General features: G+C 46.0%; 1 protein-coding gene across 4 annotated transcripts in view; it reads left to right on the forward strand.

Annotated features, from left to right (window-relative positions):
* Nucleotides 1–368: 368 nt before the first annotated feature.
* The window catches only part of usp22 (ubiquitin specific peptidase 22), a 36,572-nt gene continuing 9,190 nt past the window's right edge, over nt 369–27,750 (forward strand). The window contains exons 1-7 of one of the 4 annotated variants that reach the window (XM_064924145.1): nt 760–843; nt 2,689–2,747; nt 17,295–17,427; nt 20,817–20,930; nt 21,446–21,547; nt 26,064–26,230; nt 26,618–26,765. In XM_064924145.1, coding sequence (XP_064780217.1) covers nt 2,727–2,747; nt 17,295–17,427; nt 20,817–20,930; nt 21,446–21,547; nt 26,064–26,230; nt 26,618–26,765 — 685 coding nt within the window. In that variant the 5' untranslated portion in view covers nt 760–843; nt 2,689–2,726. Of the gene's footprint in view, nt 844–2,688; nt 2,748–17,294; nt 17,428–20,816; nt 20,931–21,445; nt 21,548–26,063; nt 26,231–26,617; nt 26,766–27,750 lie in introns of all 4 variants that reach the window. The other 3 variants (XM_064924142.1, XM_064924144.1, XM_064924146.1) reach the window with 3 other exon arrangements.

The following is a 27,750-nucleotide window of genomic DNA, read 5'->3' on the forward strand; positions in this document are numbered from 1 at the left end:
CTTTCTCACGGTCACGAGACAGTTGCCCCGTTTTGGCCGGTGAGGAAGTAGGCTCAAACTCTGCTCTTCGGTTAAGCACGCGGAGCAGAGTATGATTCGGTGTTTTCACCTGCCTAAGTGGTTGCCTTTTCATAGGAACGCATTATCTGCCTTTCCAATTAAAACGAGTTTGAAAAGTCGACATATTTAATGGAAAATATAACGAGACAACATTGACAGAGCGGCGCAAATTACTGTTCGATTTGAGCAGGTCGTACGGTTCCGCCCCGTGCATCCCGTGCCATTGTAATATAATCCTCTCAATCAAAACCAGGTACCTCCTTTCCATTGGTCAGTAGAGGTATGAATGAGGTGGGGCTTGCCGCAAAGCTCGCGGTGTTCTGTTGAAATTCCATTGCCGACCATTAAAACAACGGACTAACAATTTACCGAAGTGGAGACAACGAGAAATAAGACAAAATGTTGGATTTAATTGCAGAAGAAATGTTAACATTCGGAAATAGGATTACTCAAGGATTGCATTGAAGTGGACTGCATTTTCCTCTGGTTTTGCCGTGGCTGGCTAACTCTCAAGCTAGCCGAATCGGAACAATCGGTAGCTAACCAGCCAGCTATCTAACGTAGCTAGCTAACTACAGTAACTACAGACTTGTTATATGTAGTAGGACAAGGACGGTGCACGTTTCATCGCTAAAAATACGCAAAACGAATGTTGTTTCTGTCATGAGTCCAGCCGGGTGCCCCCATGTGAACGGTTTCAAAGTGGATAACTGGAAACAGAATCTACGGGTTATTTACCAATGCTTTGTGTGGAGTGGATCTGCCGAAACCAGGAAACGCAAGGTAAAATGTTTAAACGCTAACGTTAGCTGACTCGCTCAGAACATGCTGCAGCAGACCCGCTCCTCAAGCGAACTGCCCTCGACGTCTCACAGGCTAGCTGTCGCACATCACTATGTCTAAGTACCAAGTCACACAGGAAGAGGCAGCTCATACAAGTGTGTGACAGACCCTGGTTAGTCAATTAGCTATCGTGAACGTTAGATCTAACTAGTGATATTTGCTACGGGTTACCACCATAACACGTGTCTAACGTTGGCTAGGTAACGTTATTAACTAACCACAGTACACATTTTCAGGCATGTCTGTTTCCCTCGGCTTGGGCAGGTGCAGTTTTGGACAGGATATTGACACTGATGTGTGTGTGAGACCTTTAACATACTACCTAACCTCCCACGTCTCATGCGTCACACAATCATGTGTGCCTGTAAGCAGTCCCTACTCTGTTTACGGTGCTTGCATCCCCAGCTAGATACTTTCCAGGCGGACAAGCAATGTATCTCGTACTTATTTTCTGTGTAGCCTACATCTCAGCAATCTGCATGCTTCTTGAATAACATGAACACAGTACTTGGGTTATTTCATCCAAGTGTACAATTCCTTTGCGAGCTCTACTTTTCCGTGTGCCATCTGCGCTCGTCACCGGCCGCCCCCGCGCAACGGTACAGACAGACAAAATACGATTATCTTATGTTCCTTATGAGCCAAGTACAGTCGGATCTGGGGATATTATATAACTGACGTAGTTAGCTATTGTAAAAAATATATATATATTACATGTGTCCATATCATGATAATTTAACCGATGCATCCATTGGCGACAGGCTGTGCGTATTAACACACAGTAGGAGAGAATCACCAAATATTTTTTTCACCAATTTATTTTCAGAGTTTTGAGAGATCATCTCTCAAAGCATATTCGGCTAGTCTGCATGCGAATTCTTGTGCAGTACAGTTTGTGTCCACGCAATGCGTCATATAGCTGCTGTCGTTCTAGCGAGACAAGAGCCTCCACTTGTTGGTGTCATTGTGTTGGTAGGCAGTGCATCGCCTACCATGTCCTCCGTTCACACACATTTTCAAAGGTTAGGGCGTCTTAAACCCACTAAGCGTTTTGCCCGAGTTCATCAAGTGATACTGAGAGGCAGCAGTGAAGGATTCACACAAGCAGGAAGCCAGCAATGTCTATTCTTGAGACCCAATCCACATATCATGTGTGTGGTTGGACTAACCCCAGGAGTTTGCATACTTTAGTCCTCATGTAACAGTATTGTCTGTTCAGTGCAGCGATGTAGATGCAGCAGGGGTGCATGACTCTATGCTGAACTTTTTTTATAAGGAGCATGTGTACTCCTAAAGTTGAAAAATGTAGGTGCGCACAGACATTTAGGAGCACAATGGAAAATATTTGCGGTAATGAAGCTAGAATCCTTGTCTGTTTCCCCCCCAGGCCTCTGTCTCTGTGGGTTCAAGGGTTTATTGGTGTCATTTGTACAGTGTAGCTTCCTTCCAAATGGTTTCAACAAGAGGTCGATGATTATGATTTTTCAACACCAATACCGATTATTGGAGGACCAAAAAAAAAAAGATTAATCAGCTGATAATAATAAAAAACATAATATTATATTTATATGTATGTGTGTATTTGTAATAATGACAATTACAATAATACTGAATGAACGCTTATTTTAACTTAATATAATACATCAATAAAATCAATTTAGCCTCAAGTAAATAATGAAACATGTTCAATTTGGTTTAAATAATGCAAAAACAAAGTGTTGGAGAAGAAAGTAAAAGTGCAATATGTGCTATGTCAGAAAGCTAACGTTTCAGTTCCTTGCTCAGAACATGAGAACATATGAAAGCTGGTGGTTCCTTTCAACATGAGTCTTCAATATTCCCAGGTAAGTTTTTTTTTCTCTTTTTTTCTACTGTATTACTGACTATGTTTTGTTCATTCCATGTGTAACTGTTGTTGTATGTGTTGAACTGCTATGCTTTATCTTGGTCAGGTCGCAATTGTAAATGAGAATTTGTTCTCAACCTGCCTACCTGGTTAAATAATTATTATTTATTTTTTTAAACTGTTATTATGTAGTTATAATAGGAATTATAGGACTATTTCTCTATTTCTCGTTGTGCACAATGCTTGACGCACAACGAAGAGCTGCTGGAAAAACGCACGGAAGTGCTGTTTGAATGAATGGTTACGCGCCTGCTTCTGCCTACCTCCACTCAGTCAGATACTTAGATACTTGTATGCGTGTATGCTCAGTCAGATTATATGCAACGCAGGACACACTAGATAATATCTAGAAATATCATCAACCATGTGTAGTTAACTAGTGATTATGATTGATTGTTTTTTATAAGATTAATGCTAGCTAGCAACTTACCGTGGCTTACTGCATTCATGTAACAGGCAGTCTCTTTTTGTAGAGTGCAACAAGAGAGAGGCAGGTCGTTATTGCGTTCGACGAGTTAACTGTAAGGTTGCAAGATTGGATCCCCCGGACTGACAAGGTGAAACTATGTCATTCTGCCCCTGAACAAGGCAGTTAACCCACTGTTCCTAGACCGTCATTGAAAATAAGAATGTGTTCTTAACTGACTTGCCTAGTTAAATAAAGATTAAATTTAAAAAAATCAGATTGTTATGAAAACGTGAAATCGGCCCGATTTAATCGGTCGACCTCTAGTTTCAACATTGTAACTGTTTCATCTCAGGGCCTTCAGCATGCTCACCGCAACACACACACTGTAGCCAGTGTTTTGTAAGGTAAATGGTAACCATCTCACTCTCTAAAAACATCATGAACAATTTTGTCCTTTGAGTCATCATCACTGGCTGTTTGAGTTGGGGATAGGCATGGGAACGGCCGTCAACTCCATCTTTTTGCCAGAGATGTATTAAAAAAATTAACTACTGTGATACTATTTGGTGTAATGTGCTTGGTGGCTTGTCCCAGGATGAAAATAAAATAGTCATGACTGTTTGGGGGACCAACAGATCTTCTCCCTGTCGGATCACTGAACAATGGTGTCTGTTTCTCGTATCGAAGTTAATGACTGAGCACAGAATGCATGCATCCTACAAATAGAATGTCTGAGTTCAGAGAGTGTTGTCACATCCGAATAAGTGCTTCAACCAGTACCACGTGTGACAGCTGTGAGCAGTCTACTGCACCCCCCCCTAACCAGCTATGTAGCCGACTCGGCTGCTTTCCTCCATCTGTTCTTTCTGCACATCTCCATCAGTTTTAATATGTTACTTAGCCGTGATGGCGAGCTAGAGTGTGCAGACAGGGATGGGGTTGGAGCGGCTTGCAGCGTGAGCCCAGTGGATGTGTATCTCCTGTAAGAACAAGCAGGCCAGTCTGACTTTGCTGTCACACTGCCTCTGAGTGCCACTGCCATAGATGAAAAAGAGGGCACAGTGAGTCATCCTTACCCTCTCTCCCTTGTACCGTGAATTGGCGTACGTTTTATGTAATTTTGTAAACTGTGTCGGGGGCAGTTTTTTTTTTTGTCTTTAAAAAATATATTATTATTTTTTACATCTCGTAGGCTGCAAATTGTTGGTTTGATAACAAACAGTCCTGTTAAGTCATGTTACTTTGACAAGCAAGCCAGCCACACGGGACCTTGGCTATGCACACATTTGGATGGCACAGAAAAAGGGATAGATAACCTACTCAGATGCTTCAAAGGTAGGATACATAGGCCTAATGTATTTCAAAGAAAAATCTGAGTCAAATCAATCTCTAGTTCTGATGTTAAATTGTTTGGTGCCTAACTTTTGGTGTCTGTGCGAACTAGAATGACTGCTGTGTGTGTGTGAGGGAGAAAGCGAGTGAGCGATTGTAGGCTGTGTAAAGTTGTCTGAAGAGTAGGCTAAAGATGGTTTCATATTGTTTTCCCCTGCCCCAAATGAAAATGTAGCTGATTTATGCATTTATATTCCTTACTACATTCCTCCTTCCCAATCAGAGGTAGCCCTCCCAATCACAGGTAGCCTTCGGTTATGAGTAAATCAGCTATTTTCAGCAATAGCCTTTTCTCTTATACAGAGAAAATGTGAAGTTAAATTCATTGTGTTGTATTAAGGACATGTGTGAATACCAGGGAAAGACTTTTGTGCGGCACACATGCAGAATGTATGGAAAACAGGCATCTGGGGCAGGGCAACCCCTGTGATATTTGACCTGATATCACATTGTTAGTAAAATGTTGGTATAGTGACAACCTCACTCTGATAATAGGCCATTTTTCTTGTAGTTTACCAATTTTGTTGTTGTGTGTATCTGTGCTAAACCATCACCCTTTTGGGCCCTCACCAGTTAGCATCCCTGCTTTCTAGTTGTTTGACTCCACGCCACCCCATATTGCGTTAGGCCGGGAATCTATATTTAACCATGTGTGGCATGGTAATCTAAACCCACCTGTCCACTGGGTGGTGGTGTGTTATGGGGAGACCTGTGTTCAGAGCTGTCAATGACCATGCTTGGTGTGTTTAATCAGGGCTGAAGCGCCGATCTGGGGTTGTGGAATGGCAGCGACAGACTGACTGAATATCTATTGTTTTTTTCTTACCCCCCTCTTTCTGTCAAGTTCTTTCTCTACCTCTTTCTTTCTCCTTCAGCTCTCCTTTCATACCCCCCCACTGTGCAGTCACCCCTGCTCCATGGATACCCCAATTAGGGTTAGCGGAGTGAGTGATGCAGGGATGAGGAGAAAACAAACGGATCGACCATCTGGGCTGGACCTCCTAATGAGCAGTTGATTGTATCACCAGTCTGTTTAAACCCCTCATTTCTGTCCTGAGAGAGAACAGACCCACAGAGGTGACATGGCACCCAGGTCGTGTTCACTAAGGCACACCGTAGCGAAACCCTTCGAAACAGAAATGTATTAAAATAACTGCAGGTATTACCTCCCTGTATAACTTTTTCAAACCTGTTCCATGCCTCAACCTAGTCATTCTCTTGTGATACTGGCAGTGCCCACCTCCTAAAGCCTATGAAGGCTGCTCCATTGAAGCAGTTGTTTTGAACGCACCGTGGTGCTGTCCTCATCACCGCCTTTGACCAGCCACACTATGCCCCATTTAACTTTGTGAATTTTGCTCGCATCAAATCGTCAGGCACATGGGTCTTTTGAGCGATCTGATTGTTGAGGAAAGCCTAGCGCCTAATACCTATGGTCAAAATCATAGCCGTAATTCGACCATATGTCCCTCCCACCTAACTCTTTCTCCAGAGAAACCTTCAAATCTAAGTTTATTTGTCACGTACAGTTGCAGTGAAATACTTGTCATACTAGCTCCAACAGTGTAGGAGAATGTCTAGCAAATGCAACACAAATAATAAAACCATTAAAACACGTGTCAGATTCCAGAATGTAGATGTGTGTGTAAACAGGATATAATTTGGAAGATAAAATATGTACAGTAGTAGGTATATTATTGACTGATGTCCAGACAGTAATATAAATAGTACCTGAAGTGATCAGTGTTCAATGACTATATATATTGTATTCAGAGTACCTTTTACCAATTTTGTTATGTTACAGCCTTATTCTAAAATGTATTAAATATTTGTTTTTTTCTCATCAATCTACACACACTACCCCATAATGACAAAGTGCAAACAGGTGCACTTCAAGTTGTAGAAACATCTCAAGGATGATCAATGGAAATCGGATGTACCTGAGCTCTATTTCAAGTCTCATAGCAAAGGGTCTGAACTTAAGTAAATAAGGTATTTCTGTTTTTTTTTTATAAATGAACAACATTTACTGAACCTGTTTTCACTGTCATTGAGGTATTTTGTGTAGCTGGATGAGGGGGGGGATAATTTAATCAATTTTAGAATAAGGCTGTAACAAAATGTGCGAAAAATCAAGGGGTCTGAACTTTCTGAATGCACTGTACATGGATCCTTAGTCTCAAGGTGCAGGGCAGAGTACCGGGCAGGTAGCTGGTTAGTGATGTCTGTTCAACGGTCTGATGGCCTGGTGATAGAAGCTGTCTGTCAGTCCTGGTGCACTTCAATGTGTAGGCTAGGTTTAGTGCTTGATTCAGAGGACCATGGCCCGTCAAGGAATTCACTCAATCCATTGTCGGACATGTCCTGTTTTAATGACCCTCTCCATTCTCCATGGGTAGGTACAGTGGGGCAAAAAAGTATTTAGTCAGCCACCAATTGTGCAAGTTCTCCCACTTAAAAAGATGAGAGGCCTGTAATTTTCATCATAGGTACACTTCAACTATGACAGACAAAATGAGAAAAAAATCCAGAAAATCACATTGTAGGATTTTTAATGAATTTAATTTAAAAAAATGGTGGAAAATAAGTATTTGGTCAATAACAAAAGTTTATCTCAATACATTTCCAACAAAGGGTATATTACAATGACAGAGGTTAAACGTTGTCTGTAAGTCTTCACAAGGTTTTCGCACACTGTTACTGGTATTTTGGCCCATTCCTCCATGCAGATCTCCTCTAGAGCAGTGATGTTTTGGGGCTGTTGCTGGGCAACACGGACTTTCAACTCCCTCCAAAAATGTTCTATGGGGTTGAGATCTGGAGACTGGTTCGGCCACTCCAGGACCTTGAAATACTTATTACAAAGCCATTCCTTCGTTGCCCGGGCGGTGTGTTTGGGATCATTGTCATGCTGAAAGACCAAGCCACTTTTCATCTTCAATGCCCTTGCTGATGGTAGGCTTTGGTCCCAGCTCTCTGCAGGTCATTCACTAGGTCCCCCCGTGTGGTTCTGGGATTTTTGCTCACCGTTCTTGTGATCATTTTGACCCCACGGGGTGAGATCTTGCGTGGAGCCCCAGATTGAGGGAGATTATCAGTGGTCTTGTATCACTTCCATGTCCTAATAATTGCTCCCACAGTTGATTTCTTCCAACCAAGCTGCTTACCTATTGCAGATTCAGTCTTCCCAGCCTGGTGCAGGTCTACAATTTTGTTTCTGGTGTCCTTTGACAGCTCTTTGGTCTTGGACATAGTGGAGTTTGGAGTGTGACTGTTTGAGGTTGTGGACAGGTGTCTTTTATACTGATATCAAGTTCAAACAGGTGCCATTAATACAGGTAACGAGTGGAGGACAGAGGAGCCTCTTAAAGAAGAAGTTACAGGTCTTGTTTGTAGGTGACCAAATACTTATTTTCCACAATTTGCAAATAAATAAATTAACAATCCTACAATGTGATTTTCTGGATTTATTTTCTAATTTTGTCTGTCATAGTTGAAGTGTACCTATGATGGAAATTACAGGCCTCATCTTTTTAAGTGGGAGAACTGACTAAATCCTTTTTTGCCCCACTGTACCTAAAAAATATTGAGTACTGAGTAACGTGTCTGAATACTTGTGTTAATGTGATATTTCAGTTTGTTTAAAAAATATTTTTTTCTCAAACCTGTTTTTGCTTTCTCATTATGGGGTATTGTGTGTAGATTGATTGGGGGGGACAATAATCAATTTTAGAATAAGGCTGTATCAAAAAGTGAAGGAGTCATTACTTTCCAAGTGCACTGTATATACAAAGGTATGTGGAAACCCCTTCAAATGAGTGGATTCGGCTATTTCAACCACACCTGTTTCTGACAGGTGTATAAAATTGAGCACACAGCCATGCAATCTCCAAAGACAAATTGGCAGGTTGATGGATTATCTTGGCAGGGGAGAAATGCTCACTGACAGGGATGTAAATACATTTGTGCACAACATTTGGGAGAAAAAGTTTGAATGGAACATTTCTGGAATCTTTCATTTCAGCTCATGAAACATGGGACCACCGCTTCACGTGTTGCGTTCATCATTTTTGTTCAGTATACTACCTCTGAGCTTTAGCCAAAGAATAGGTATTCCATTTTTGTTTACTTTAGATTTCGGATGAAGATGGATTCTTCTCAGTAAAGTTTCTTGAGAGAAGGAACTGAGGGTTAGCAAATGTTCAAGCGCAAACCAACTATGCTGCATGGTCTTTGGCTTCCAAGGGTCTCTCCCCTGTTCTCTCAACTCCATTTATCCCTCTCTTCTCTCCCTTTCTCGCTCTCTCTTCCCCATCTCTCGGGCACATCTTATTGCTTTCTATCCCATCATGCCTTGCACTTCACAGACATGCTGGCTCACAGCAGCAAGCTCGCCTCATCTGCATGCGTTTGAACTGTCACTATTCATCCTCTGCTGCCTCGTCCTCCCCCTCTTTCTCTAGGTCCCTCGCTCTCTTTTCTTCTCTCCAAGTCACCCTCCATATTTCACATTATCCCTCTGCAGCAGTATGCCTTCCATTCCGTATACTCAACCATGGATTCAGGGTATGGTGGCCCTTGCCGTCAGTTATGGGTAAGATGTTCTAGCCCAGTTTTCCCTGTCTGTCCTCTCGGTCCGAGCAGGACCGTAACTTTCTTTGTTGCTCAGTACACTGAGGATCTCTCCATCGGCCTGCTGCTCACCTCGCCTGTTATGTTTGTGTAGTTAGCGCTGTTGCACTTCCTATGACTAGCCCCCTTTCCACCTCACTGCATCATGCTCCATCACCAACACAGAGCAGCCCTTCTCTCACTCCGGCCCAGCCAAAGTCTGATGTCATCCCGGAAGAAGTCCAATCAACATTCTTAGGCCACTCACTCTTGTCCAGTTCCACTTCCACAGTCACCCTCAGGATCTACCTGTGTGTGTGTGTGTGTGTGTTCAACTAAAAAGCTTCAGCATGAATGGGTGTGTGTGATGTATCAGTGTATAGCGAGCCAGCAGCAGTCTTGTAAGAGGACGCTGCTCTGTCTTTAGCCCTCTTTATTAGATGATCTGGTCAGGGGGCACCGCTGCGATGGATACACCTCCTTTTAGTATATTAACACCAACAGAAAAGGGTGTTGACAACACTGCCATACTCTGGCTTTGTGTTCAGTATGGTGTGTAACTTTGAAAATTGGTGGCAACTGTACTGTGCTGAACGACCAGTTGAAAAATGTTGATTATGGTACGCTTTACTTTTTCAAATTGGGTAATATTACAGTTGCTTTGTCAAACAACGCGTGCGTTACTTTCACAATCCTATCTATGTTTCCGTGATCTTTACCGGGTGAGTGTTTCCGTGATTTGGCCGCTTTCCTCAGTTTTCAAGCTAGCAGAGAAATGCCATGACAGCTGCTGTCCATAAAAATGTATAGAGGGTGCACCACTGATCTTTGCCATTGATCACTTCTGTGATAGCAAAGCCCATAGAGCTTTCCTGTGTATTGGCAAGTGTGCCCTCTATACATCTCTATGGGTCTGTGTTAGAGATGTTAACTGCCTAAAAATATGTTTGACTTTGATGTTTATCGGGCTAGGTTTATTTTAGCTTTATGTAGCTAGTTTACATAACGTGTGTACTCGTTATTCGTCATGCATCTTATTTATCACACACGCACAGCATACAGAGAACCTGTTTTGAGAAGCGGAATGGCCCATCACCTGTCAGACGGCATGAGAGCAGGCCCTCAAAAAGCTGGTACTGGAAGTGAAACGTGCTTTTATAAGCCCGGTCACTGTGCAAGAATGAAGACACGATTGCATTTAGAATTGTAAACTGTTTTGATGGCCATGATGTTATTATTTTTGTATCTCAATCTCAACTGGTAATTAAGGTGTGCCTGCCATTGGAGTGCGTAGGCTATAGTCAACTGTCCGGAAGCTATCAGCCACCACTTTACCATGTGACCTTGAGGCTGTATAGTTTGAAACCTGAACATTTTACTTCAAATAGTGAGAAATGTCTTCTTAACTTGCTTCAAAGTAACCGAAATCCAACCATTAAAAATTTAGAGGCTTTAAAGACTTCCTCACGCCATTTTAAACAGCATTTCTCTCTTGGGAGTGTGAATATGTATTTTAAATTTTTATTTAACCTTTTAACTAGGCAAGTTAGTTAATAACAAATTCTTATTCACAATGACGGCCTACACCAGCCAAACCCGGACGATGCTGGGCCAATTGTGCCGCCGCCCTAATGGACTCCCAATCACGGCTGGTTGTGATACAGCCTGGATTCAAACCAGGGAGTCTGTAGTGACGCCTCAAGTACTGAGATGCAGTGGCTTAGACCGCTGCACCACTCAGGAGCCCAAGAAAAGAGAAAATGAGAGAGGGACAGAGGATGGGGAATGCAGATGGCTGAAGTGAAGAGTACGATGAGAGGAACAGACGGAAAGGAAGAAAGAAGAGGGGGAGTGAACAGTGGAGGAGAGATCTCAAAGGATGTGTGAGGGCAAGCTGTGAGTCTGGGACAGACCGAGGGAGAGGGAGGCTGAGAGCAGCTGTACTGCAGTGCAGAACACCCAGTACTTGTGTGTGTGTGTGTCCTCTGTTTTATGGCTGGATTATATTACTCAAAACAAAAAAATGAGGAGGAATGCATTGTTCTTCCAGTCATTTTGCAGATTCCACATCCTGTGTTCTACCTCTCACGTCTTGTTGCTTTTACTCCCCTTTGCTCCCGCCCTCTCTTTCTACATCCCCCGCTCCCCGTTGCTCCCGCCCTCTCTTTCCACATCCCCCGCTCCCCGTTGCTCCCGCACTCTCTTTCTACATCCCCCACTCCCCTTTTTTTCCCGCCCCCTCTTTTTACGTCCCCCACTCTCCTTTGCTCCCGTCCTCTCTTTCTACATCCTTTGCTCCCGCCCTCTCTTTCTACATCCTTTGCTCCCGCCCTCTCTTTCTACATCCTTTGCTCCCGCCCTCTCTTTCTACATCCTTTGCTCCCGCCCTCTCTTTCTACATCCTTTGCTCCCGCCCTCTCTTTCTACATCCTTTTCTCCCGCCCTCTCTTTCTACATCCTTTGCTCCCGTCCTCTCTTTCTACATCCTTTGCTCCCGTCCTCTCTTTCTACATCCTTTGCTCCCGCCTCTCTTTCTACATCCTTTGCTCCCGCCCTCTCTTTCTGCATCCCTCTCTGGTCTGGCGGAGATCAGCTGCTGAGTCTCAAGGCTCTGCTTAGATCAGGCAGGATTGACTTTGGCATCCCTCTTTCTTTCCCTCTATCACTGCCTCTTCGCTCCTTTCCACCCTGCTCTAGTCTTGTTTTCTCTCTCTCACACACACTGCGATTGTGCTTTCACTGCTGCTCACCAACTGAGTTGTGATTTGTTTTGTTTTTTTGAGGCTGAGGCTGAGGCAATAAAGGTGTGAAGATGTTCCTGTGATCTCTCGGCTCACTCAGGTGGCGTGCCGCGAGGGACACCCTGGCAGGACAGCTTTAACACGGCGACATGGTCTCGTTGCATAAATGGGGTGCAAAATGGTACAGCAGAGAAACCGTGACAGTAAGGTTACCCTAACGGCAGCCTAAAGAAAAGGGATCCTAAAATCTAGGTTAGTGGTTACTAAACAGCCGGTCGACTCATTGATCTCCAAGGCATTCCGAGTTGATTGCAAAACATTTCAAGACTGAACAACAATAAAGCCTTGCATTCCTATTCTTTTCTGTCTACTGCTTTTGGCAATAGGTGCACTTATTTCAGCTGCCCTGCGCCTGGTTGGCGAAGTGTTCCCATATCGAGCCGATTCATGCGTACAAAAAATTCTGGGACACTGTGAAGTCCATGGAGAACAAGAGCACCTCCTCCCAGCTGCCCACTGCACTGAGGCTAGGTAACACGGTCACCACCGATAAATCCATGATTATCGAAAACTTCAACAAGCATTTCTCAACGGCTGGCCATGCCTTCCGCCTGGCTACTCCAACCTCAGCCAACAGCTCCGCCCCCACCGCAGCTTCTCGCCCAAGCCCTTCCAGGTTCTCCTTTACCCAAATCCAGATAGCAGATGTTCTGAAAGAGCTGCAAAACCTGGACCCGTACAAATCAGCTGGGCTTGACAATCTGGACCCTCTATTTCTGAAACTATCCGCCGCCATTGTCGCAACCCCTATTACCAGCCTGTTCAACCTCTTTCATATCGTCTGAGATCCCCAAGGATTGGAAAGCTGCCACAGTCATCCCCCTCTTCAAAGGGGGAGACACCCTGGACCCAAACTGTTACAGACCTATATCCATCCTGCCCTGCCTATCTAAGGTCTTCGAAAACCAAGTCAAAAAACAGGTCACTGACCATCTCGAATCCCACTGTACCTTCTCCACTGTGCAATCTGGTTTCCGAGCCGGTCACGGGTGCACCTCAGCCACACTCAAGGCACTAAACGATATCATATCCGCCATCGATAAAAGACAGTACTGTGCAGCCGTCTTCATCGACCTTGCCAAGGCTTTCGACTCTGTCAATCACCATATTCTTATCGGCAGACTCCGTAGCCTCGGTTTTTCGGATGACTGCCTTGCCTGGTTCACCAATTACTTTGCAGACAGAGTTCAGTGTGTAAAATCGGAGGGCATGCTGTCCGGTCCTCTGGCAGTCTCTATGGGGGTGCCACAGGGTTCAATTCTCGGGCCGACTCTTTTCTCTGTATATATCAATGATGTTGCTCTTGCTGCGGGCGATTCCCTGATCCACCTCTACGCAGACGACACCATTCTATATACTTCCGGCCCGTCCTTGGACACTGTGCTATCTAATCTCCAAACGAGCTTCAATGCCATACAACACTCCTTCCGTGGCCTCCAACTGCTCTTAAACGCCAGTAAAACCAAATGCATGCTTTTCAACCGATCGCTGCCTGCACCCGCATGCCCGACGAGCATCACCACCCTGGATGGTTCCGACCTTGAATGTGTGGACACCTATAAGTACCTAGGTGTCTGGCTAGACTGTAAACTCTCCTTCCAGACTCATATCAAACATCCCCAATCGAAAATCAAATCAAGAGTCGGCTTTCTATTCCGCAACAAAGCCTCTCCTCTCGTGCCTGGAGAGTAAATCAAGTGTACCTATATGCTTACCGTGAGTCAGTCGGATTGCTCAGGTCAGCGTGTCTGCAGCTTCCACGTTGATACATAATTCAAATACTTTGAATGTTTCCAAACTTTGCGTTGTCTTCAGTCCATCGAAGAACAGGAAGTGGCCAAACCACAGATGACTGAAGTTTTCGGTGATGACTTTATGGGATAGCTAGCAACTTGTAAACAATTACCCATTCCTATAAGTGAGTGCTATTTTAATGGTAATGTTAAAATAATAAGCTACACATTGTCTGTAAAGCAAATTGACTGTCTCCCATTTAAGTTTATTGGGATGGTAATGACTTTTGTTGTTGATAGTTATTATGTGGAGGTTGCTAGCTACAGCGGTATCTTCAACCTAGCCTAGCTTTTAGCTAGCTAGCTACTCTGCAAGCTAGCTTGACTTGCTATAAAGATGGAGAAACAAATTGAGGAAAAAGTAATAATCAAAGCATGTTTTATAACTTGAAACAATATATTTCTGTCTTGAATGAAAAGGAATATTTTGCAATCTACCAAAATAAATGTGATCTCTGACCAAAGACAGACTCTCTTCCATCTTGCGTTACTTCACTGTGACGTGTCTAGGGGGAAATCCAGACACATCATACAGGCTATCGAGCTGAAGCATCTGTTTGTAGAACATTTTCTCACCCCCAAATATGGTAGTGGGAGGAAGTCCAGTAGTGGGAGAAGATGGAACTTCTGATCATTTTGTCATTGACGAAACATCTGATCTCAATACATTTTTCTGTTCCCAAAACGATACTGAAATAAATGTTAATAAACGCAATGTAGTGTTGGTCTCATTTTTCACGAGCTAAAATAAAAGATCCCAGAAATGTTCAATGTGCGCAAAAAGCTTCTCAAATTTTGTGCCAAATTTGTTTACATCCCTGTTAGTGAGCATGTCTCCATTGCCAAGAATATCCACCCACCTAACAGGTGTGGCATATCAAGAAGCTGATTAAACAGAATGATCATTAGACAGGTGCATCTTGTGCTGGGGACAATAAAAGGCCACTCTAAAATGTGCAGTTTTGTCACACAATGCCACAGATGTCTCAAGTTGAGGGAGCGTGCAATTGACATGCTGACCACAGGAATGTCCACCAAAGCTTTTGCCAGAGAATTGAATGTTAATTTCTCTACCATAAGCCGCCTCCAGCGTTGATTTTATCGAATTTTGGCAGGTCATCCAACCAACCTCACTACTGTAAACAACATGTAGCCACCCGGACAACTGATGAAGCTGTGGGTTTGCCAAACCGAAGAATTTCTTCACAAACTGTCACAACCCGCCTCTGGGAAGCTTATCTCCGTGTTTGTTGTCCTCACCAGGGTCTTGACCTGACTGCAGTTTGGCGTTGCAACCGACTTCAGTGGGTAAATTATCTTCACGAATGAATCCCAGTTTCAACTGTACCGGGCAGTTGGTTGACAGCATTGTGTGTGTGTGAGCGGTTTGTTCGTGTTTATGTTGTGAACAGAGTGCCCCATGGTAGCGGTGGGGTTGTTATGGGAAGGCATAAGCTACGGACAGCGAACACAATTGCATTTTATCGATGGCGCAGAGATACCCTTACTAGGCCCATTGCCACCATCACCTCGTTTCAGAAAGATAATGCACAGTCCCATGTTGCAAGCATTTGTAAACAATTCCTGGAAGCTGACAATGTCCTGTTCTTCCTTGGCCTGCATACTCACCAGGCATGTCACCCATTGAGCATGTTTAGGATGCTCTGGATCAACATGTACGACAGCGTGTTCCAGTTCCTGCCAATATCCAGCAACTTTGCACAGCCGTTGAAGAGGAGTGGGACAACATTCCACAGGCCACAATCAATAACCTGATCAACTCTGTGAAAGAGATGTGTCACGCTGCATGAGGCAAGTAGTGGTCTTACCAGACACTGACTGGTTTTCTGATCCACACTACTTTCCTAGCTAAAAACATTTTTTTGTTTCTGTGACCAACAGACACGCATCTCTATTCTCAGTCGTGAAATCCATAGATTAGGGCCTAATTACTTTATTTCAATTTACTGATCTCCTTCTATGAGCTGTAACTCAGTAAAGTCTTAGAAATTGTTGCGTTTAAAAAAAAAATTGTTCAGTGTAGAATTTGTTTACGAGTGCACTAAATTTGATAGATTTAACGCTGAGCCAAAGTTTTTTTTTTTTTTAAGTTTTTTTTTTTAAATTGCATTGTTTAGTACTGCAAGGTTGAATTGAGTATGTGCACTTCACAGAGAAAATATGCAAATACTTGATACAACATGCCAATAGGATCTCGCGAGCTTGTGCTTGGCTTTGTCCATCGCCTTGCTTGTTCTGCACGTTATGGTTAATTTGCTCCTACTGTAAATGACACCGATGAACTATCTTGGTTTAGTGAATACCTTTGCTACATTTATCCCTTCAGTAGCGGGGAAAGCCTCCGTGAAGATGGTGTACGGCGTAATGAAATATGTCACAATGTGTACGGGGCATTAGCAGAGGGGGAGAGCTGAAGTGCGGTCTGAATTTGAGAGGTGGACCCCTGATGCTCTCCTTCCGCTGAGACTGACCGTCAGATGCAGACACCAGCAGTACAGTAAAATAAAGAAAATAAATTATTTAAATTTATGCTCATTTAAGCTGGGCCTCAAGTAATACAACAAATATATTACCAGTCTGATTATATACCTAAGGTTTTTAAAAATAGAATTGCAAAATGGTTTGAGAAGAACAACATTGGTAGGGCAATTCAAGCATATCCAACAGACAGTGATAATCTATTGCGCATATAGCCTACTGCACAAATCTCACTGCTCCAGAACGGCTTTTAAATAGGTTGTTGCATAGGCTTACTTTTTTAAAGTCCCATGTTTACATTTAAATATATATATATTTTAAATACAAAATATGAGCGGTAGATCTAGGCCTGCATTTTGACTCCGGGTGATCTCGGCTCAGAAAAGTTTGGTGACCTCAGACCGAGAATCAATTTCAAGAGCAGGTTCAAGACAATGATGTGTATAAACCCTGGCTGACTGACGGGGCACTTGTATTGAAGCCACCACGCATATGGGTACTCCTGTGTCACATATGGGTACTCCTCTAGTGGACTCGTGATCTCCAGACTGACGATGTCATTGGTATGGGAAAAGAGAGATTTGGCAGGTGTGGGAGCTGCTGATCTGGCAACCCTGTTGTCAAACTTCACCCTGCCAAAGGTGCAGAGATTAGGCAAGGACATTGAAACTAAACATGTCAGCTGAAAATTGCACGCTGGCTTTCTCTCTATGAAAAAGGCATATGTTGTTTCATCATTAGCCCTCAATCCCTTTCCGTCTCAGAGATGCCAGGTGTGCAACCTAGCCTGTTTGGTGAAAAGATCGTAAAGAACAATGTCAATTTTCTCCTCATTTCCATGATGGCTGCCCATAGTCACTAAACTGTCTAAATCCAGTCTAATTGACTTACCAGCTTCTTCGTGAGTTTAGGATGATAACGATGCTTTTGGTTTCTTTGTTAGTGATCCTCAACCTGTGGCCCTCTCTCGCCCCCTGCAGGCCAAGTCGTGTATCTGTCACATGTGTGGCGCCCACCTGAACCGGCTCCACTCCTGCCTCTCCTGCGTCTTCTTCGGCTGCTTCACCAAGAAACACATTCACGAGCACGCCAAAAACAAACGACACAATCTAGGTAAGATGATCACAAGCACGACAACCGACAACCCTGCTTATGAGAACGTAACAGCAAAGAGCTGTGTGGCTGTAGTGTCGCTCCTCCCCTATGGACCACAGCCTGAGTCCCACCATCTCAGCCCTGCCCTCCGAGAGGAGAGGCCATAGAACATCTGCTCTGCTCCACTGCCTCAGTCTCCTAACACATTCATATTCAACACATCGGACCTGATCAGCACCATTAGCACCGCCACAACACACCGCCCACTGCCAGGTCTCCCCCCGAAACATCAAAGACCACTAATTACCCCCTCCGCTTAACGAGGTAGGCCGTGGCCGCCCCTCTGCCGCCTCTATTCACACAAGTAGCTAATTCTACTGTTGTGGAGGAGGGTAATAAAGCACCCAGCCTGCTTCATGAAGCAGGGAGACGGTAATTTAACACAGTGGCCTTTTGTTCTCCTCAAGGGAAAGCATGAAGATGAGAGAAATCACTGCTTTTTTTTATGGCAAAACCCCAAATGATCACCCAGAGACCCCGTGTCAATCTGAACGTGTCAACACATTTTTGTTACTGCTATTGCCGGCAAATCACCAAATCCTTATGGTACTTAATCACAATACAACACCCCAGGACTATTCCCCAGGAGCTATTGAATGTCACCTGTGTATTTGGTCCCACCTAGACTCTAGGCACCAATGAGTTGTTTTCTGCAGCTAGGTCAGTGCATTGCAGACCAGGGTCTAATTGGCCTTGTCCTCTTCCTTTTTTCAATACTGTGCGACTGCACTGCAACACAAAGTAATGGGCCTCCGGCTCGGAGCTAGGATAGGATATATACTCAGTTTATTAGGTACACTAATCTAGTGCCAGCTCGGACCCCCCCCCCCCCTGCCTCCAGAACAGCCTGAATTCTCAGTGCATGGATTCTACAAGGGATGTTGGTCCATGCTGACGTGATGACATCATGCCGTTTCTGCAGATTGGACGGCGGTACACCACCAGCCTGTACTGTTCACACCAGGAAAGCTGGGTCCATGGACTCATGCAGCCTACGCCAAATCCTGACTCTGCCATCAGCAAGACGCAACAGGAACCGGGATTTGTCGGACCAGGCAATGTTTTTCCACTCCTCAATTGTCCGGTGTTGACTGCGTGCCCGCTGGAGTCGCTTCTTGTTTGTAGCTGCTAGGAGTGGGACCCAGTGTGGTCGTCTGCTGCAATAGCCCATCTGGGACAAGGATCGACAAGTTGTGCGTTCCGAGATGCTGTTCTGCACACCATTGTTGTCCTGCGCCTGTTGACTTGCACGATTCTTGCCGTTCTCCTTCGACCCTTGTTTTCGCCCACAGGACTGCCGCTGACTGGATGTGTGTTTGTCGCACCATTCTCGGTAAATGCTAGACACTGTCGTGCGTGAAAAGCCCAGACGGCCGGCTGTTTCTGAGATACTGAATCTGGCATGGCTGGCACCGACGATCATACCACGCCCAGTCACTTGGGGCACTCGTTTTGCCCATTCTAACGGTCAATGGGACAGTAACTGAATGCCTGTCTGCCTGCTTTATATAGCAAGCCACGGCCACGTGACTGTCTGTAGGAGAGATTTTTTTGTGAACGGGGTGGTGTTCCTAATAAACTGTCCACTGTGTGTGTGTGTAGCAATTGCTTTTCTCTTCCCAATATAGGGAGTAATGGACAAAAGTTATTGTGCCATGTTTAGATGTAGTAATGCTTGTTAGGGGGATGATATAGGCTAGTGTTAGTGCTGCGGCAGTGCAGGCTTCCTATGTGCTTGGCAACACAGACAGTTCAGTGTTATCTCCTAGCCCAGGCCCGTGCGTGCCCTCCCTCCCAGCCACTGGAGATTAATTGGTGTGTTAATTAGGTTAGCTACTGAATAAAAATGTGCCAGCGTGCAGATAGATTTACGCTAGAACAGCAGCAGAAGAAAAGGACAGATCTCACTAGACTAGCGTGCAGGGTAATTAACGTCTTCGTAAACACTACAGAATTAAATTAAAATGATTCCTTCTCTTCTTGATCCTTTCATTCCATTTTCCTTAAATGTTCTTCCTTTCAGATATTTGATCTGTTCTTCTATTTACCTCATGTTATGTTTGTCTTCTCTTTCTCCCCCTCCCTTTTCTGCGTTCCCATGGTTACCCGAAGGTCCGTTGGTTTATTTTCGTTTTGGTCTTCTCTCCAGCAATAAGCCTGGTCTCACCTTGTTACACAACTCTGTTCGCTCTCTCTCCTGTTCTTGTCGTGCCATTGACAGCGTGGCTGTCATTCAATCTGAGGCCCAAGGCTTGTGTTTCACTCTTTCTGTCCTGTTGTGCTCGATTAGGGAGTTGCCTCCGTCGTTGATGTGACAATCTGCAGGGAAGTTCTCTTTTCACCGCAATATCGGCATTATAGGCTTAGGTGCAATATCCACGGCATATTGCATCTGTAGAACAAAATTTTATTTGTTTTGGTGTGACTTGAATCTACAGGCAGACTTGATGTTCTTTTATTTGCTATCAACTACAGCTTGGTACTAATTCACTTATACCTGCAGGGCCCAGCCTGACATTTTCAATACATTCAGTCACACCAGTCAACACCATATCTAATCCACATTAATACTGTAATGAATCATGCGGCCAACCATTTACACACACACACACTGGGCGTGTCCGTGATGTACACCTGGTGCTCATGACTTCTGCCTCAAGCAGACAATTGAAAGAGGCAGGTTGTCATGGGAACTGCAAACAGGTATTGACGCTGCGGTTGCTTAAAAGGTGAGGAGGATATGATAGGTAACGGGATAGAGGGGTAGCTTTCACTTTTTGTTGTTGTTTTTTTTGGTCTGTGCCTCTGTCCCGCTGGCTGTGCCTCTGTCCCGCTGGCTGTGTCTCTGTCCCGCTGGCTGTGTCTCTGTCCCGCTGGCTGTGTCTCTGACCCGCTGACTGTGTCTCTGACCCGCTGGCTGTCCCGCTGGCTGTGTCTCTGTCCCGTTGGCTGTGTCTCTGTCCCGTGGCTGTGTCTCTGTCCCGCTGGCTGTGTCTCTGTCCCGCTGGCTGTGTCTCTGTCCCGCTGGCTGTGTCTCTGTCCCGCTGGCTGTGCCTCTGGCTGTGCCTCTGTCCCGCTGGCTGTGTCTCTGTCCCGCTGGCTGTGCCTCTGGCTGTGCCTCTGTCCTGCTGGCTGTGTCTCAGTAAAGATGTCAGCACATAAGCTGGCCTTGCAGAGGTATAGAATGTGTTCAAGAGTGGTGTCGCTGCAAGCTAGCTGCATACCCACCTTTCTCAACAGCTATCCTGGGGGCTGCAAATTAGCCAACATAGCCTTGAGCTTATTCATTCCTTCTTCCTCCTCCCATCTAATTTCTTCCTCTCTCTGTCTTTCTTTTTATCTTCCAGCTATAGATCTACTGTACGGCGGGATATACTGCTTTGTGTGCCAAGACTACATATACGACAAAGACATGGAACAGATTGCCAAAGAGGAACAAAGGAAAGCGTGGAAGTTGCAAGGTAGGTTCTTTCCCCTATTTAGTCCCTCAGTAGGGCCCTCTGGCTTGCACCATAGCACACTGACACCTCAGCTGTAGGTTCATCTTTAGGGATCCACAGTGTAGTACATTGATACACCTCTTGTTGTACATGCACTATGTAAAATACCTGTATTCACTAATAGAGATTCCACTGCCTTGGGCCATGTATGTTTCCATCTTTCTTATTCACATCCTCTCAGGCTTATGGTTAACTTCTTATGGTATTGGGGACACTTGCATCCCACTTGGCCAAAAGCCAGGGAAAATGCAGCGCGGCAAATTCAAATAAATTGATATAAAAATCAAACTTTCACTAAATCACATGTAAGATACTAAATTAAAGCTACACTCGTTGTGAATCCAGCTAACATGTCAGATTTTAAAAAGGCCTTTCGGCGAAAGCATAAGAAGCTATTATCTGATGATAGCACAACAGTAAACAAAGAGGGTAGCATATTTCATTTTTTGTTTTCTTTCCTGTCATTTGTATGTCAGGTGTAGGCGAGAAGTATTCGACGTGGGAGCCCACAAAGCGAGAGCTGGAACTGCTGCGGCACAATCCAAAGCGCCGGAGAATAACAACAAACTGCACCATCGGTGAGGGCACCTCCAGCGCTGCAGAGGCTGGATATAGCTGTTGTCTCGCGCCTGATCCCTTTATCCTAGCTCCTTACCCTTGTCCCTTTAATCCTAGCTCCTTACCCTGGTCCCTTTAATCCTAGCTCCTTACCCTGGTCCCTTTAATCCTAGCTCCTTACCCTGGTCCCTTTAATCCTAGCTCCTTACCCTTGTCCCTTTAATCCTAGCTCCTTACCCTGGTCCCTTTAATCCTAGCTCCTTACCCTTGTCCCTTTAATCCTAGCTCCTTACCCTGGTCCCTTTAATCCTAGCTCCTTACCCTTGTCCCTTTAATCCTAGCTCCTTACCCTGGTCCCTTTAATCCTAGCTCCTTACCCTGGTCCCTTTAATCCTAGCTCCTTACCCTTGTCCCTTTAATCCTAGCTCCTTACCCTGGTCCCTTTAATCCTAGCTCCTTACCCTGGTCCCTTTAATCCTAGCTCCTTACCCTGGTCACTTTAATCCTAGCTCCTTACCCTGGTCCCTTTATCCTAGCGCCTTACCCTGGTCCCTTTATCCTAGCGCCTTACCCTGGTCCATTTAATCCTAACTCCTTACCCTGGTCCCTTTAATCCTAGCTCCTTACCCTGGTCCCTTTAATCCTAGCTCCTTACCCTGGTCCCTTTAATCCTAGCTCCTTACCCTGGTCCCTTTAATCCTAGCTCCTTACCCTGGTCCCTTTAATCCTAGCGCCTTACCCTGGTCCCTTTAATCCTAGCGCCTTACCCTGGTCCCTTTAATCCTAGCGCCTTACCCTGGTCCCTTTAATCCTAGCGCCTTACCCTGGTCCCTTTAATCCTAGCGCCTTACCCTGGTCCCTTTAATCCTAGCGCCTTACCCTGGTCCCTTTAATCCTAGCGCCTTACCCTGGTCCCTTTAATCCTAGCGCCTTACCCTGGTCCCTTTAATCCTAACTCCTTACCCTGGTCCCTTTAATCCTAGCGCCTTACCCTGGTCCCTTTAATCCTAGCTCCTTACCCTGGTCCCTTTTTATCCTAGCTCCTTACCCTGGTCCCTTTAATGCTAGCGCCTTACCCTGGTCCCTTTTTATCCTAGCGCCTTACCCTGGTCCCTTTTTATCCTAGCGCCTTACCCTGGTCCCTTTAATGCTAGCGCCTTAATCTGGTCCCTTTAATCCTTGCGCCTTACCCTGGTCCCTTTAATCCTAGCTCCTTACCCTGGTCCCTTTAATGCTAGCGCCTTAATCTGGTCCCTTTAATCCGTGCGCCTTACCCTGGTCCCTTTATCCTAGCGCCTTACCCTGGTCCCTTTTTATCCTAGCGCCTTACCCTGGTCCCTTTAATGCTAGCGCCTTACCCTGGTCCCTTTAATCCTTGCGCCTTACCCTGGTCCCTTTTTATCCTAGCGCCTTACCCTGGTCCCTTTAATCCTTGCGCCTTACCCTAGGCTTTCCCCTTTCTGTGTTTCCAAATCTGAAGAAACCTAATGATGGGATAAGCAATATGGCAGAAGGAAGTTCTAAGGCTTGGTGGAGTCATTGCCATATTCAACACACCAGACCTGCAAACACTTAAGGGTTAGAGGAAGGAGGCCGGGACTAACACAAGCCTGGTCTGCATCTCTCTTTCTGGGTGTAGTTCATTCCCTATGAGGTTCAGTGTGATGACAGCAGCTGCAGTGCAGACTGGGTGTCTGGAACACATGGGTGGATATAACTCTGTCTCTCCTGAATCTCATTGCAGGGACTCCAGTTGGGTGTGTCTGAAAAGGTGTGCGCAAGTGCGAAATATACACAGTTGTGTTAGGTACTAAGTACCGGACAACAAGGAAAATCTCAAACCAAGTTTATTCACCCAATGGGTCAGACAGCTGAACAGGCAAAGGCATGTTCCTGCCAGTACAAGTGTATATATATATATACCCCACTTTAGGTGAAGTCTCCTCCTTTTCTCAAAGTTAAGTGACGTGGGTAATAAACGGTCCCTTCTTCCTTAATGTGACCTGACCTGACCTCTGCCCCCATTCCTCACCAATCCACAGCTCTCCACCCTTATCAGTGACCACAACCATGTGATTGCCCTTTCCCTTACTCAGTAACATTCCACGCCTCTATCCATATCCTTAATTGACCCCACCATATACATTCCTCCTACAGATAACCATTCATTTCTGGTGTAGCAAGTAGTTAAAATTACAACCCAACTACTGAAACCAGACTGTGGCCCTTCTCCTTTCCAGAGGATACCTGATGTCTAACAATAACGTGAACGTTCCGTATTCTCCTCTGTCCCTCAGTACCATGAACAAGGAGATTTCATATTTCAAGTTCAGAACCCATCAATAGTATGTTATTGATCTGTGATTTCTGAAGTGCTGTCCATTGGGGAAATAAAACCTTCCTCTCCTCCCTTTCTCACCCCTCATCCACACAGCGAGGGAGCAGATCTGCTCAGACTGAGATGGAGAATCAATGGTGTTCAACAGCGTCGCTGCAGGCTACTGCTAGCCGCTCGCTGTCCCTCTCGCTCTATGCTAAACGTAATGAGTTTGGATGAGATGAAGAAAGACCAAGTCTAAATGTGTTTTTGTCAAGCTGCCTATGTGTGTGTGGCTGAGTCCAAGTACATTGAACCTGAATGAAGCCTATGCGACACAGAGAATGGTGCATGATGGGGAATGTGTTCATGTCCAGAAGGCAGAAGCCTCCTCGCTCCATTGACAGGTGCTCGCAACTGGATCTGCTTGTCTTCTCCTCAATCCCGCTCTCATCCCGTCCCTCCTCGTCCCTGTTTTCTCCGTTAACTAAACTAAGGGTTGTAACGTGAGCAGGTGGTCATGAACAAGGGCTTTGGAGCAGGTCCAGGCTTCAGAGCATGGCATTTAGCCTCCGCCCGTGTGTGTCTGTGCAAGAAGGAGACAAATATTCAGTAGTATGTTATTATCGATCAGCTGTTAATGAAGTGCGGTACAGTGGGGGGAAATGACCTTCGTTTCTCATCCCTCTCCTTCTCACCCCTCCTCCACACAGCGAGGGAGCCGCTCAGAGATGGAGAATGAATGGTGTTAAACGGCATCGCTGCAGGCTACTGCTACCCGCTAACCACTCGTGTTCCCTCTGTGCCCTCTCTCTCTCTCTCTCTCTCTCTCTCTGTCTGCCTCTCTCTTTCTCGGTCTCACTCTCTCGTGAGAAATATCAAATGTGATCATTTCTTTTGTCAAGATGCGCTCTTGCCCCCTTAGGAAAGTCACAGAGAAGGGTGCTCTGTGGGGGGGGGGGGGTTTAGTGTCCGGAAAGGAGCGACCTCCTCACTCTTGTCTCTCCATCCCTCCTCCTTTTTCCTCCATCTCTATTTTTCTTGTAACTAAACTTCTAGAGGGAGCAGTTGGTCAGGGCCAACGTGTGTTGTGTGCCTGGTCTCACCTGTCAGGGACGCCCATCTCTCTGGGTCTCTTACCCTGTTGTCCTGACAGTTTGGGCCTGCTGTTGTCACTCCAACCTTCCTCTAGGGACCACTGTGGCCATCTGTGATAGTGTGGCCTCCACCGGTCCTCGATTACTGTGGTACTTTTGGCACTGGAAACTATATTCAAGATGCGTTTTCTCTGTCCATTTCTGTCTGGCTCTCTCACGCTCTCCCACTTCTGGCTCTCCCTCTGGCTCTCTCGCGCTCTCCCTCTGGCTCTCTCGCGCTCTCCCTCTGGCTCTCTCGCGCTCTCCCTCTGGCTCTCTCGCGCTCTCCCTCTGGCTCTCTCGCGCTCTCCCTCTGGCTCTCTCGCGCTCTCCCTCTGGCTCTCTCGCGCTCTCCCTCTGGCTCTCTCGCGCTCTCCCTCCCTCTGGCTCTCTGGCTCTCGCGCTCTCCCTCCCTCTGGCTCTCTCGCTCTCTCCCTCCCTCTGGCTCTCTCGCGCTCTCCCTCCCTCTGGCTCTCTCGCGCTCTCCCTCCCTCTGGCTCTCTCGCGCTCTCCCTCCCTCTGGCTCTCTCGCGCTCTCCTCCCTCTGGCTCTCTCGCGCTCCCTCCTCTCCTCTGGCTCTCTCGCGCTCTCCCTCCTCCCCCTCTGGCTCTCTCGCGCTCTCCCTCCCTCTGGCTCTCTCGCTCTCTCCCTCCCTCTGGCTCTCTCTGGCTCTCTCCTGGCTCCCCTCTGGCTCTCTCGCTCTCCCCCTCTGGCTCTCTCCCTCTGGCTCTCTCCCTCTGGCTCTCTCCCTCTGGCTCTCTCCCTCTGGCTCTCTCCCTCTGGCTCTCTCCCTCTGGCTCTCTCGCGCTCTCTCTCCCTCTGGCTCTCTCTCTGGCTCTCTCCCTCTGGCTCTCTCGCGGCTCTCCCTCCCTCTGGCTCTCTCTCTGGCTCTCCCTCCCTCTGGCTCTCTGGCTCTCTCGTGCTGGCTCTCCCTCTGGCTCTCTCGCGTTCTCCCCTTGGCGCTCTCTTGCGCTCTCCCTCTGTCTCTCTTGCGCTCTCCCTCTGTCTCTCTTGCGCTCTCCCTCTGTCTCTCTTGCGCTCTCCCTCTGTCTCTCTCGCTGTCTGTCTATCTGCCTCCCTCAGGTCTTCGAGGTCTGATCAACCTGGGCAACACGTGTTTTATGAACTGCATCGTCCAGGCCCTCACCCACACCCCCCTGCTGCGGGACTTCTTCCTGTCCGACAGACACAAGTGTGAGATGCAGTCCAACTCCTGTCTGGTGTGTGAGATGTCACAGCTCTTTCAGGAGGTATGGGCTTGAAAATATATTTCTCTTTCAGTCTCACACGCCTCCTTTCTCCTACCTCGTTCTCTCTCAGCCTACCTCTACAGCTGTCTAACCTCCAGCATCCGTCTCAGCCCAACTATCTTCACTCTTCTCTCCTTCTAAAACTATTATTGTGGACGTACTTAGAATGTAGTGTGGTTTAAGTGCCTGTTTCATCCCGTCCTTTCTCCAACCTTCATTCTCTCTCTCATCCCTCTTATTTCCCCTTGCCTCACCTTTACTTTCTTTCTCTCTCTTCATCCTCCTCTCTCCTTGTCCCATTTTTATCTGTCTCTTTTCCACATCCTCTGCCTCTCCTCCTAATGTTTCCCTTTTCTTCCCTCTCTCTCTTTCTCTTCTCTCTCTCAGTTCTACTCGGGCCACCGCTCGCCCCACATTCCCTTCCGACTGCTGCACCTGGTGTGGACTCACGCGCGCCACCTTGCAGGATACGAGCAGCAGGATGCCCACGAGTTCCTCATCGCTGCCCTGGATGTGCTGCACCGCCACTGCAAAGGTCTGCATCATAGTACACACACACACACACACACACTACATTATACGCCTTAGAACTACCTTGTGCATACGGGAAGTATTCAGGCCCCTTGACCTTTTCCACATGTTGTTACGTTTACAGCCTTATTGTTAAATTTTATAGCATTTTATTTTTCTCATCAATCTACACACAGTACCATATAATGCCAAAGCCAAAACAGGTTTATTTATTATTAGGAAAAAAAACAACTCACATTTTACATAAGTATGCAGACTTTTTACTCAGTACTTTGTTGAAGCACCTTTGGTAGCGATTACAGCCTCGAGTCTTCTTGGATATGACGCTACAAGCTTGGCACACTTGTATTTGGAGAGTTTCTCCCATTCTTCTCTGCAGATCCTCTCAAGCTCTGTCAGGTTGGATGGGGAGCGTCACTGCACAGCTATTTTCAGGTGTCTTCAGAGATGTTTTTCCGGGCTCTGGCTGGGCCACTCAAGGACATTCAGAGACTTGTCCCGACGCCACGCCTGCGTCGTCTTGTCTGTGTGCTTAGGGTTGTTGTCCTGTTGGAAGGTGAACCTTGGTTTATGAGGAACTCTGTTGTTTTTGTCGCACTGCTTTTGCTTTATCTTGGCCAGGATGCAGTTGTAAATGAGAACTTGTTCTCAACTGGCCGACCTGGTTAAATAAAAAATTAAAAAACCTTCACCCCACTCTGAGGTCCTGAGTGCTCTGGAGCAGGTTTTCATCAAGGATCCCTCTGTACTTTGCTCCATTCATCTTTCCCTCGATCCTGACTGGTCTCCCAGTCCCTGCCTCTGAAAAAAACATCCCCACTGCATGATGCTACTACTACCATGCTTCACCGTAGGGATGGTGCCAGGTTTCCTCCAGACGTGATTGTTGGCTTTCAGGCCAACGAGTTCAATCTTGGTTTCATCAGGCCAGAGAATCTTGTTTCTCATGGTCAGAGTCCTTTAGGTGCCTTTTGGCAAACTCCAAGCGG

Source organism: Oncorhynchus masou, chromosome 18 (genome assembly GCF_036934945.1).
Source record: "Oncorhynchus masou masou isolate Uvic2021 chromosome 18, UVic_Omas_1.1, whole genome shotgun sequence".
Taxonomy (NCBI): domain Eukaryota; kingdom Metazoa; phylum Chordata; class Actinopteri; order Salmoniformes; family Salmonidae; genus Oncorhynchus; species Oncorhynchus masou.